This window comes from Anastrepha obliqua, chromosome 5 (genome assembly GCF_027943255.1).
Source record: "Anastrepha obliqua isolate idAnaObli1 chromosome 5, idAnaObli1_1.0, whole genome shotgun sequence".
Classification (NCBI taxonomy): Eukaryota; Metazoa; Arthropoda; class Insecta; order Diptera; family Tephritidae; genus Anastrepha; species Anastrepha obliqua.
In genome coordinates, this window is record NC_072896.1 from 83,824,887 (window position 1) to 83,839,122 (window position 14,236).

At 36.3% G+C, this 14,236-nt stretch overlaps 1 protein-coding gene across 1 annotated transcript; it reads left to right on the forward strand.

Moving 5' to 3' along the window:
* Nucleotides 1-9,305: 9,305 nt before the first annotated feature.
* Nucleotides 9,306-12,721, forward strand: LOC129247908 (sodium/hydrogen exchanger 8). Its single transcript, XM_054887273.1, has 2 exons — nt 9,306-10,300; nt 10,392-12,721. The coding sequence occupies exons 1-2, from the start codon at nt 9,471-9,473 to the stop codon at nt 11,683-11,685; spliced, it is 2,124 nt and encodes a 707-aa protein (XP_054743248.1). The 5' UTR covers nt 9,306-9,470; the 3' UTR covers nt 11,686-12,721.
* The last annotated feature ends 1,515 nt before the right edge of the window (nt 12,722-14,236 follow it).

Consider the following 14,236-nt stretch of genomic DNA (forward strand, 5'->3'; position numbering starts at 1 on the left):
TGCTGCAGATGATGAAATATTTTGTGGCTAATATTGAAAGTCGATTACTCAGGGATTCTAGATAGATAAACCGATATAAAATTAGTGCTACAAGTCCCGTTGAAATTCTAAAATAAAAGTTTATTTATAAAGACTCTTCTTTCTGTTATTGAATATCGAATAGAAATGAAATAAAAAAATTCTCTGTGAAAAATTAACCTAGCTCGCCTTTAATTTTCTTTGACTCAAACAAAGTGAAATAAGTATTTAATGACACCGTACAAACATTACCCGTTCGTATTTTTCGAACCTGAGGTATTAAAAACCACTTGCTTCACATGTGTACACATGAATGTTAGTACTGTAAGATAGTAAATAATAATTATTTCAACAAGGGTTAATTTTTGTTTACCAAATAAAATCGCTTTTAAAAAATTAATTAACTCTCAATTTCGAGCTTGAAATTTTGCATTAAAAATTTAAAAAATAAATGCCATGCACTTACTTCACTTTTTTTAATACACTTTAAATACAAATATTTATTTAAAACAAAATTAGTGTTTAATTTATCTCCAAAATAAGCATTGTCTCTATTGAGCGTCAACAGAGTGCGACTGGTAAATATTATCCAGCAGGGAAATTTTTGGTGAATTGTCAACTGATCTCTCTCAGAGAGAAAAATATTTAAAATATTATATTAAACGAACAAGAAGCAAAGACACATCCAAGGCGTACCTGTAGAAGGTGGTGAAACTAGAGTAGTTGATTGCTTGTTCTTCAACTCGCCTTTAATTTTAAAATGTCACTAAAACGGGATGACGGAAAGTTATTGCTGTGTTCTGAATGCGCGATAAACTAATTTTATCTATTTATCATTCATCCCATTCTTCTATTATCTTTCCCTTGACAGTTCCAATATAAAAAATGTTGTTATTGCTCGAATGCTTGCCTTGGGCATATCTATAAGGTAGCATTAGTAGAGCAAAAACAACAATGGCATGTCTTTTATCTCTAGAATGTCAAATTTTTGCAATGGCGTATATTTTGTTGTTGTTTAAAGTCTCTAGCCATCAACAAAGGTAAAAGAAAAAAAGTTTGACAATTTAGAGAGATATAATAAAATTATAAGAAAATCGATTTTACACTCTATTGTTTCGATCGTGTTGCTGTGCCTAGCAGAAAACTTTTTAGTATGTAAATATTTGCAAGCTCCATGATCAGCTGATAATTTATTTACATTGAGAATTGAAAATGGTATAAGTGACATGAGAAATATGGAAAATTCAAAAATGCTGGACATAATGTATCACACAATCACATTCCGTAGAATCCAAAGCTTACCTACTTCTTCCATATCGAAATTCTTTAATATTTACTTACTCTAACGCTTGATCTAATTTTCTGATTTCCATAAATTGTAATCAAAATTTTTGCAGTAGCCCCTATGATATTCTTCGTAAAACGATATGTCACTTTTCTTTTTCAACATACCCTACTTTGCGTAAGCTAATCCCAAAATGACGGCTCTTGATAATTAACAAAAAATGTGCTTGTTTTCAAGTTGTATTGACTTGCCTTATATTCAACAACGAATAGTCCTATTTTCATTCACTATTTCTTAGTATATCTCTAATACGAGTATAACTTTGGACACAACGAATATGGAATCTACGAACTGTATACGCATTCAAGTAATCACATTTTTACTCACAGTTGATAACTGTTTCATAGTTGTCCATTGAACTCTTATCAACAGCGTGATTTCTATTAATACTTTTTAGTTTTCAGTCCATTATAAAAATAATTATTATACACATATATTATTATATTTTAATTGTAATTCGAATTCTTAGAAGTTCGCAACAAATACTGAACGAGATAGCAATCGGATTGACTCTATTAGGATTTCAATCCAGTAGAACATTTTTTTGAACACCAAAATTTTAAGCACTATTCGCTTTTGTAAATGAATATCAAGCAAAATTTAAGTTATTTCGATTAATTTACATAAGCAGAGTTTTTATTTCTAATTTCCGTTTAATGTTTGCCTACTTTTTCTAAAAATTTAAAATTTAATTTATTAAAAATCATAAATCGTCGCATCTGCATTATGATGTTGGTAAAGCTGAGAACCATTCAATCAGTCGCCCCATTCCCAGTTCCATTCCATTTATTTTGTCTCACATTTTTGCTTTTACTTTTTTTTCAAAATGATTTTTGTTTTAAATCACAACTTTTTCTAAAATGAACTTACTCTGTGTTAGTTCCAAAACATACTAAAACACAACGCTTCACATGCTCTCGTTTATATACTTTCCATATAAGTAAATTTGCATTTTAATTATCAGTTCGCCTTTAAGTCTATTATGAACACAAACATACAGAAGGCAGAATTTTTAAATATATTTGAAATTAAGTTCGACTCACAAAATTTTTCAGAATAAATTAGCAACAGTTAATTGATCCTAGATTTGGACATAGTAACACTTTATTAGGCTGAAATTGGCAGATTAACTACAACAACAACAACAACAACAACGGTGTGAATGTACTTTTGAAATCACCATGGCGAGCAATTTTGAAAATTATTTTTAATATTACAATGGCAAGTGCCAACATGGGAAAATAGTGGAAAAATTATGCCGCGAAAATAATAAATGTTAAGACGCGAATGATGAACAGTGTAAATGTGGAGTAAATGGAGCAGTTGGTGTCATAAATTATCATCAAACTATGTTTTTCTTGTAATTTTTTATTTTTATATTCAATGAAACCCAATTAAAATGAAAACCCATAACTAGAGGAACATAATCTTGTAATTATGAATAATCTGTGACGCTGTACTTGTATACTAACTTAGAAAAATATAACCGTACACTTTTTCCAGTATGTACGATTATACATGAATTTTATGCGATCATTCAATTTAATTGTAAAAATACTTCATGTGAATTTCAGAGCAGATTAAGCTCAGTAAAGTTACAATTAGCATTAGAGAATACTTTCTAAGTATTCACGTCTGATAAGTGCCGACTTACACCGGACTTACACACGGAAACATCAGGAAGGGAGATACTGGAAATTCTCTTCTCATGTTTCATTCGCGGTCACACGGGCAAAATTGTTTTCGGCAACATTTTGACGTTTACTACTTCAGCATCTTCTGGTTCGGATATATTCTACAGCCCGCTAACATGTAAAGCGGAGAACGTTCGTCAACAGTTTTTTAAATATTTCAATGAGGTTAAATAATAAATAATTTGTTGTTTTTTTTATTTACATATATGTATAAATGTGAATAAGAAAAATAAAATTAAATTAAAAATACTTCATATATAAATAATTAACTTAAAATGAACTTGAATATCTAGAAATAGGAGAAAAATTAGAATTCAACGTTAACATGCCCCATAACTTTTAGCAAAAATAATCCTGCATTTCCTAAGCAGCGTTCGGATGTTTGTCATCGTTGATATCTTCCGTTTGATTGAAAACCAAGACATAACTCAGAACTTTCGCCCACAAAAGAAGAAAACAAATGAAGCAACTGCCAAAAATTGTTTTAAGATTGGAAATACGAATAAGAAGCACAAAGCATGTCGCCAGTACGGGAGAGAAATTCCCGTCGCTCTTCCGCGGCTGGCCTTATTCAACGAACAAAATGTTTCCCTATGTAAATGGGCACTAAGATTGTACAGCAACTCAGTATTACATCAATTGTTTAAAGCTGACATTCCCTTCATCTACTTGTTCTTTTCTCTAAAACTGCAACGAGATCTTGCAAATCAGATCAAAACTTAGTTTTGCGTTCAGACTTATAATAGGTTCACATATAACCAGATTATTTACTTATTCGAGCTTAACTCTTAATCCGTAATTAAGAAGCGAGATCCGAGATCATAAAATAACCTTAGATTATGAAGATTCTTTTGTAGGTCAACCCCTGTATTTTCTATGTTGTCGATAATTATTATTACGAATGTAAGGAGTAACGTCAACGTAAAAACTAAATAAAATGAACGCCGGCAAAGAAAGGAGGTTTGTAGAAAAAATTCGAATAAAATTTTTGTTATATATTATTAATTATTCATTCATATTACAGAAAAAAAAGAGGTTGTCTATAAAGTCGGTTTACTGACGATAGTTTAACGTGATAACGTCATAAGAAAATACTGATTGAATGTTTGCATGTTTCAAAAGAAAATTTTAATTTTATTTGTTTGTTAGATATTTTGTATGGATATAGAAAATGAGTCAACATTAACATAACATAATATACTTTAACATAACATAACATAACATAACATAACATAACATAACATAACATAACATAACATAACATAACATAACATAACATAATATAACATGCTGTTCAAGCAAGGTAACGACGCATTTTTTGGTGCGTGCAGCCGGCTACATAGAATTATAAGACGTTATCACGTCAAAAAATAATAATAACATTAAAACAACAGGTATTATTAACAAACTTGGTTTTATTTTAAATTCTTCAAGTAAATCAAGTGCTCACTTAAGTAGGAGAGAGCAAGATGTCGAACGTTGCCGTTCGTTTGCTTTGTTTGCTTTGTCGTTCGCTCCGCGCTTTCGCTTGCCGTTCATTCAAGGTAACGGCAATGAGCAAGGTAACACTAATGAGCAAGGTAACGGCAATGAGCAAGGTAACGACACATTTTTTCGTGCGTGCAGCCTGTTAAATCGAATTATAAGACGTTATCACGTCAAAAACATGTTGTTGTTGCAGCAGCATGAACATTTCCCATGCATGTACGGGGAAAGCTGCTGAAGTGACAGTCCTTGGCCCGATATAAATTCGGTCGTTCCGTCAACGTAGAACCGACTTTCGTGGGAACGTGCGTGGGCTCTGTAGGCGCTTTAGCCTGCTATTGCTCATTATAAAATGCTATTTCGAATTTCGCATGTGTTTGCTGCTATAATTTTTCAACCTCAGTGGACGTCGTTTACGTATTGTCTCCAACTGTCTATTACTAGCAGGAAATTGCGCACTTAAATTAACTACTGCTTCTCTTTAACTTTTCCGCACATCGTTAATAATAAATTAACAAACTAAAAACACTAAAATATTCCATCAAACCAATTTCTATGAAAAAGAGAAGCCTTTCAAAACAGTCCTGACAGGTGATTGTCAATTTTGCAGTTAATCTGCTATATGTGAATGGATTAGGAAATTAATTTATTCCGGATTTTTTGTTAATCCCTGCATATGTGCACATACTTTTAGAAAATATATCGGATCGTACCCTACAAGACAGCTGACTATCATATTAGCACTCATATTATCATCATCACTATCATCATCCAACTACACATTTTTGTTCTAGCCGTGGGAAAGTTCTGATAGTTTCCACTATAGTGTTATCCAACGGTGCGAATATTGGGGATATAATGTATAATTTTTGTTAGACTTGTTTTGAAACAATAAAAAACCGGAGGTGATTTTGTAAATTTGAATAACATAAAAACAAAACAAATTGTTATCGTAGTTCCGCACCTTTTCAGAAAAACAACTGTATACGAGTATAATAATATTATTTATTTAAAAGAACATAAATATGTATTTATTCTCGTGTGCCTTATTTCTTCTGCTCTTTGATCTTATTTGAGATGTGTTCTACGATACTGCGCTTACGTATTTCTCTTAGTTGAAGATTTCAGATAACCAAGGTCTTTCAGGGTCAAGGAGGGCAGTTTTCAGCTTATTTTGTGGCATATACACAAAAATTTTAATAACAGAATACAGCTAAATCATACAGAATGCAAACGTATTGCCTAATGCCTTATCTTAATCTACACATTTGAGAATCTCCAGCCATACGCCACCATTTCAAATTGTGTTTTTTTTTTTGAGCTTGAGCGCGGATGTTACTTGAAGATGCTGTAGATGTACATTTGTACGTTTTCAATTATTAATGACGTAATGACGTACGTGAACGATTATGAGTACTGATAATGTCTAAATATTTTCAATATGAATGACTTGCATAATATGAATTCAAAAATTTGAAAATATATTTTCGATATTTCCCCAACAACTTACATGTACTCTTATCAAGCACGTACCCAATTAATTCGAAATACAAACGGAGCTGCATAACAATTAAATTTAATTTTAAACAAATACATACTTGAAATAATCCCGTAATTAATCCGTTATCAAGAAAAGAAAAAGAAACGTGATAGAGATTTTTTTACAGATGTTTTAGTGAAAATTTATTAGTAACTGCAAAACATCAAAACTGCAACATTCGTTTAGTCGCTTTGTACATTTTAAATAGAACAAGAAAAATAAGCAAAGTTTGTGAATACTTATTTACGCGATTTGGCTCCGGAGCAGAGCTCTATCTAAGCCTTACCACACCAGATATCTGGGAATGACTAATTTAAATTTCTGTTCGCTTTCAAATGGAAAGGAGATCCAAAAGATTTCCTTCACTTATCAGCAACTTAAACGTAAAACAAAATTCGGAAAATAACTTTTAATTGTTTGCTTTTACGTAACTGATGTAAAAACCAATTGATATGTTTGTAATATTGCTTTAACTCATCAGATTATTTATATATTCGGCTATGCAGCTTTCAGGGAGCGAATCCCGACATTCTTGAACGTATCGCCAAGTGAATGAACAGTAATTACGTGATGCATCCATCGTTTCAACTGAAAGGGCTTGACATGGGAGGGGCATACGGAAATTGAGAAAATGATATTTATGTTTAAGTAATCGCAGTTTTTAGCTCACAGTAATTTCAGTAGCATTTTGCAGCAGCATTAGGCAATAGTTCATGAAAAAATGAGGAATAGAAATACGTAATTCTCCATTTAAAGTGTGAATCACCATTCGAATTGCGTTAAATATATCGATATCAAGTAAGAAGTGTTAAGCTGCATATAAATCTCATAATATTATAACATATTGCAAATGCCCGCACTTACACTGGGTAAATATTTGGAAGTGTGAACATTTTGTTCGTGGAAGAAGGACGAGGAAGAGAGAGAGGTTTTTGTTTCCCGTACTAGCAACAAGCTTTGTTCTAACGACAGTCGGTTCTACGTAACCGGAACGACCGGGATTTACATATGTCCGGCCAAGGATTATCACTTTAGCAGCATTCCTCGTATATGCGCGGGGAATGTTTATGCTGCTACAACAACAACACGCTTTGTGCTTCTTATTCGTATTGTCGAACTTAAAGATGTAAACGTCAAAAGCAATGAATGTTACCGAAAACAATTTTGTCCGTGTGTCCGTGAGTGAAACATCAAAAGAGAATTTCCAGTGACTCCCTTCCAGATGTCTGTGTGTAAATCGGGACTATGCAGTGATTAGCAATAAATCCACAAAAATGTATCCATTCGTTAACAAATGGCAGATTAACTGCAATATTGACAACCAACTGTGAAAACTGTTTTGAAAGGCTTTTCTTCATATAAATTGGTTTGGTGGAATATTTTGGTGTTTCTGGTTTGTTAGAACAAGGCAAAGAGTTAAGTAAAGTTAAGAGTAGTTAATTTAATTGTGCATTTTGCTGTAGTAAAAGAAAGTTGGAAGAAATCCGTAAGTGACGTCTAGTGAGGTTACAAAAAATTATGGCGGCAAACGCGTGCGAAATTCGATATTACATTTCATAATAAGCAATGACAGCACAAAGCGCCTATGGACATACGGTTTTTGCTGTAATAATAATGTAATAATATTTAACAAAAATTTGATTAGAATTATGTCTACAAACCTATTTTCGTTGCCGGCGTTCATTTTATTTAGTTTTTACATTTGCAATAATAATGATCGATAACACAGAAAACACAGCAATCCTGCAATAGAAAAAAGTATGTTTATAATTTCGAATTTCGGGAGAGAAATAGTTTATGGGTAATCTCGCTTTATAATTACGTATTGGGAGTTCAGCACGAAGGGCGGTCAGGCGGCCGCCGTAGCCGAATGGGTTGGTGCGTGATTACCATTTGGAATTCACAGATAGAACGTTGGTTCGAATATCGGTGAAACCAAAATTAATAAAAACATTTTTCTAATAGCGGTCGCCCCTCGGCAGGCAATGGCAAACCTCCGAATGTATTTCTGCCATGAAAAAGCTTCTCATAAAAATATCTGCGGTTCGGAGTCGGCTTAAAACTGTAGGTCCCTCCATTTGTGGAACAACATCAAGCCGCACACCACAAATAGGAGGAGGAGCTCGGCCAAACACCCAGAAAGGGTGTACGCGCCAATTATATATATATAGAGTATATATTAGGGCGGGTCGATTTAAAAATCGCTCATTGCTCTGTGAAAATCGTATTCTAGGGATCAAAATAAGAAAATTTGCCGAAGGAACCATACCTCTAAAACGAATTCTGATGTCCCTGAAAATAAACTAAAAAGTTCGACCCAAATTGGGGGACATCAGAATCCGTTTTAGAGGTATGTTTCCTTCGGCAAAGTTTCTTAATTTGATCCCTAGAATATGATTTTCAGGGAGCAATGGCCGAGTTTTTGCCTCCCCACAAATCGACCCGGCCTAATATATATATATATAACTGACTTTAAGTTGTGTATCAGTAATAAATAATTAATAAATACTTGAGAAATATATAAAAAAATGATGTTACATGCCGCAGTCGTAAATCGTTTCCATTGCGTGTTTGAAGAAAGTCAACTCTAAAAAGATTTTTTTAATATTTTTCCGCCTAATTCTTATTTTACACGATAGATACGTTTTCACAAAATTCGTGTAAAATAAAAAGTACGCGTAAAAAGAGAATTAGGTGGCAAAATATAAAAAAATCATTTTGGAGTTGACTTTTTCGTGCTTACACATTTTTATTCATTAAATGTATTATAAGAAATAAATTATTAAACGGCAAGAGCAAAATCTTCCGAGCCTCAGAGACGTTTCTGAGACTAATTGTAACACTTCGTAAATGCGTCGAAAAATCTCACTCTATTTGCTCTATTAGATTCAAGAAATATTCATAAGATATTGCAAATCATGTTGAAACAAAACAGTTCGTGTTTTTTCTTTTTAACTCGTGTTAAATCAAATTAGTGCTAAAAGAGAATTAGGTTTACATCTAAATTTTAGACGCGGCAACCAATCAAATTGTCTCGATATTGACAGACTGCAAAACATTGCTGCTATGTTTCGATACGAATGCAATTACAAAAAAAAAACAAAATCTCGTTAATAAAGACGTTTGTGAGCCACTGCTACTAATAAAAACAATCGATTCATCAACAAATGTACAAAACAAACAAAGCTACACAGGTGATTCCGTTGACATTTACAAAGTGACGTGTGCACTTGTACTTGTAAAATTGGAAATGGTGGAATTTTCTTGAACGTAGCAAAATCGCGAAAAAATCGAAGAAAAAACAGCTAAACAAATTAATTTTAATGGCTTAAATTTAGTGCCACCCAGTGTGACTCTTATGCGGACATAGTTTGAATAATCATTAACAATGTCTAGGCAAAAGCTGATTGTATATAACCTTGCGTTGGTTGTTTGCCTTTTGTTGGGCAATTCTATTGTGGGCACAAGTTCAAGCGATGTTAATGGCAGTGAGGGAGCAGTGGCAAATAGTGACAACATAAATGATACGATATTCCCAAATGACTCAGCAGCTGAGCATTCGCCAACAGGCAACCAGAATGTAGCAGAAAGTGGTGGCGCATCCAAGGAGATACAGAATAGCATACAAGCAAATACCACAGCCAGCCAATTAAATGTTACATCTGCAACGAACACATCCATATCAGGAGTACCGATCGCGAATTCAAATACTACAAGCGGCGTTCCAACAAACACGACTACGACTATAACGCCAACGGCGGCAAACAGTACGCAGAATGCCACAACACCTACCGCTGATCCGCCACTACCAGATCAACATGCCGTGGAGCAGGAACACAATTCATCACTTTCGCTCTTCTTCGTCATTTGTGTTATTATGTTGGGTATTTTGCTCATACACTCAATGCTGCAAACCGGCTTCCAGTATTTACCCGAAAGCATTGTAGTTGTATTCCTGGGTGCGCTAATTGGGCTTCTACTCAAAGTGATGTCAGGTGAAAATGCGAGCTGGAAGCGTGAAGAAGTTTTTTCACCGACGGGATTCTTTTTGGTGCTATTACCGCCAATTATATTCGAATCTGGTTACAATTTGCACAAAGGCAACTTTTTCCAAAACATTGGTTCGATTTTAGTATTTGCCATATTTGGCACGACCATCTCGGCGTTGGTTATTGGGGCTGGCTGTTATTTGCTAGGTGTGGCGGAGGTTGCATATAGGTGAGTAATTATTGTTGAATTAAGTGTATTATCTGATGAAAAGAAAGGAATAGCTTAAATTTAAACAATAAAACTTTTATTTATATTTCAGGCTTGACTTCTCTGAATCTTTCGCATTTGGTTCGCTAATATCGGCTGTGGATCCAGTAGCCACTGTGGCCATATTCCACGCGCTGGACGTAGATCCCATTCTCAACATGTTGGTGTTTGGCGAAAGCATATTAAACGACGCCATTTCGATTGTGCTTACCACATCGATCACCCAATCGGCCAATACGCCCGCTAACACACAGGCCACTACAGGTGAGGAAATCTTTTCCGCACTCCGAACATTCTGTGAAATGTTTTTCGCCTCCGCTGGCATTGGTGTAATTTTCGCGCTTATATCGGCGCTGCTGCTGAAGTATGTTGATTTGCGTAAGCATCCGTCGCTGGAGTTCGCCATGATGCTGATGTTCACCTACGCACCTTATGTACTGGCTGAGGGTATACATTTGAGCGGCATTATGGCCATATTATTCTGCGGCATCGTCATGTCGCACTACACACATTTCAATCTCTCCACCGTCACACAGATTACAATGCAACAAACAATGCGTACACTCTCCTTTATTGCTGAAACCTGCGTTTTCGCATACTTGGGATTGGCCATATTCTCATTCAAGCATCAGGTAGAACTCTCCTTTGTGATCTGGTCGATTGTGTTGTGCCTGATTGGTCGCGCGTGTAACATATTTCCATTGGCTTTCTTGGTGAATAAATTCCGGGAACACAAAATTACCAACAAAATGCAATTCATCATGTGGTTCTCAGGCTTACGTGGAGCCATTTCATATGCACTATCCTTGCATTTGGATTTGCCCAATGATGAAACACGGCGTGTGCTCATCACCACAACGCTAATTATTGTGCTCTTCACTACGCTTTTCTTCGGCGGCTCAACTATGCCGCTACTGAAATACCTCAAACCTGGGAAAAAGCGCCGCACACGCTCCGGACGTACTGCCAACTCTACGAGCGTAGTACGCAATGGGGCCTCGCGTGTACGAAAACGTACAAAATCTATATCGCTTTCGAAGACTCGTGAATGGGGACAAGCCATTGATTCTGAACACTTATCCGAATTGACGGAGGAGGAAGATGTGTCCTTTGCACAAACTCGTGTCGGTGGATTCGGTCGTATGGATCGTAAATTTTTCATACCATTTTTCACTCGTCGCTTCAACAGCCAAGAGCTGCATGAGTGCAAGTCACAAATGGCCGATTTGACCAACAAATGGTATCAAGCGATACGCATTAGTCCGCTGGATTCGGACGAGTCGGACGAGGAGTTGGGCATGTCAGCGAGCACGAGCCAAAGCACATTAACTGCGCCTCGTTCTTAAGTGTGAGCCGAGCTAAAAAAGGAGCATTAGAGTGGAGATGTGCAGTGGTTGATAAGAATTGTGGAAAAAGTTTATTTCTTATTTGGTAAAGTTTAAAATCTTTCACTTAACTGCACATTTCCAGTGTCGTGAATTAGTCGCAATAGTAAAACATATACATGTATATGTGTACATAGGCTACTTATACATATGCAAGTATGTATGTTTAAGTACTTTGTGCTGTGAATGCCGGAGTGAGAGTTCAAGAAAGTTGTATTTGCCTAAAGAAAACCGGGATTTTTTGCATAGCTCAAAACCTTAGAACGAGTATTTTTAAGAAAAAAGTTATATTTTAAGTTATTACCTAAGCAAGTATATACTGTGGCAGGCATTTATATATGTATGCGTATGTGCAAACGCTTCGTTAGGCTTATAGCTGCTGAAGGAAGCTGTTGCTTGCATTCTTTATATTCTTATTTTGCTTTAAAATCCAAGTGGGTTTCGTTAAATCGGTGGCGGGTTTTTTCTTTTTTTTAATATGTCTATTCATATATTGCATACATACATACATAAGTTTAGGTATTTATATACAAATTCGGTGTACACTTTTGAGCTGTGCTAAGCACAAAGTAATTTTTTGATTTCCCTTAAAAAGTTTAACATTTTTATTTTAGGTTATGAACTTTTCAGTATTTGCAAATGTCACAAAAGCTGCTCTGTTTGCTTTTGTATGAATTTATTAATGCGTTTTTGTTTGTTTACCAACGCCTTGAAATATTTAGGCAGTTACATTTAAGCTTGAATGCAGCCATATTCAGACTTAAAAATGTGTCCTTATTTAAGCAAAAGTCCAACAATTCGTGTCATTTGCTGCATGTCATTTATGCAAGAATCAGTTTGAACGCAAAGTTCTACGCCAAAGAACGAACGTACTGTTATATGTTTGTATTTAAATGTATGTATTTAGTGATAAGATATATATTTTGTGATTTTTTGCAACTTAAGTGAATCGAAAACCAAAAAGGTGTATGTAATACATAAATTAACTAAATATTAATATATAATTAACTAAATATGTATAAATAATAAAATTAACAGCAAATAAATGTGATAAGCACTAGCAAATTCATCTTGGTTTTATTTCTTTTGCATTTTCATATGTATTTCTATTTAGATTCCAGCAACTGTATGCCAATTGCGTGCATACAGTATCGCACAAAACTAAAGCACTTTGCAAGCATTTATTGAGAAGATGTGGATGCGGAGTCTCGAAGATCCCCATTATGCCGACGACATATGCCTTTAGGTGGCTAGGTGAAATGGTTGAAGTGCCAGACTGGCACTCCTTAAGTAGCACTAAAGCGCCGTTTTGATACCATTAAGATACCTCCAACAGGCAGATATCTACAGTCAACCATAGCTGTTGATATAGTGGAGAAGATTGAAGGGATTTAGGTTGGCGCATTACCCCAGGCTGTCGAAGAAAGGATCACCCAGTGATCTTAATCGTCTAACTGTCAAACCCGGATATTTACAGAGAAAGTGCTCAACAGTCTCCTTCTCTGAAAGGACCCCACAGCTTCTGCAATGGGGGTTAAATGGTAACCCTAGTTTTTCCGCGTGTGTGCCGATAGTCCAGTGGCCGGTAAACACAGCTACGAATTTGTAAATTGAATGGCGAGAAGTCCAAAGGACTTTCTCAGTCCACCGTACATTGTACTGGAACCAATTTCATTTCCCTCTATGTCCTGTAATCCCGATTAGAGAAATGTTACCTGCACACCCAAGATATTTGTGAAAACACCTGCTCTAACGCTGAATTCCATCTTGGAACCGTCAGTGAAGACAGAGGTCCATTCCCATGGCAGCCGGTCCTATATTACCGGAATGACTCGGGTTTTTCCCGACCAAGGGCTGCCGCCCCAGTAAACTAGCCCTGTCTAGTGTACCGTATCTCACCCCCAATCTTTCGTCACAGGAGCAATCCATGGCAGCACGTTTGCTCCAAATACTTCTCTCCCGGACTGGCGTCGAACCCAACCCCGGACCAGAAGTATTTTACTGCTGCATCTGCCACAAACGTCTCCACCCGAACTCCACCTCGGTTAGGTGTAATAAGTGCAACGGGTGGTGCCATCTTAAGACCTGCTCAGGCCTTAAGACTCACAGGGAGTGGTCCACAAGGTATGTGGCCACATGTTGCTCCCGCCCTCAGGCGCCCTTTTGCCCCAACCCTCCTGCTCCTACCCCTGTGCGGGGACAAACCAGCAGCTCTTGGTCCCCCGCACAGTCTGCTCCGTGTGTCAGACCGTAGTTCCTCGGAACTTGACAACTGTCCAATGCAATTCTTGCAGTGGCTGGTGCCATTTTCGGAGGTGCTCCGGCCTGCACACCTCCTGTGAGTGGACACGCGACTTCGTTGCCCCCTGCTGCAGACATCTGCACCCGCAACCGTCCCCAGTGGCGCGGTTTGGGGAACGCACAGCAGGACCAACGTAGACAACACCACGCATCCCTCACCCCCCGAGTTACGATTACACTCCCGCGAAGCTATTACAACTTACAGAGGTGC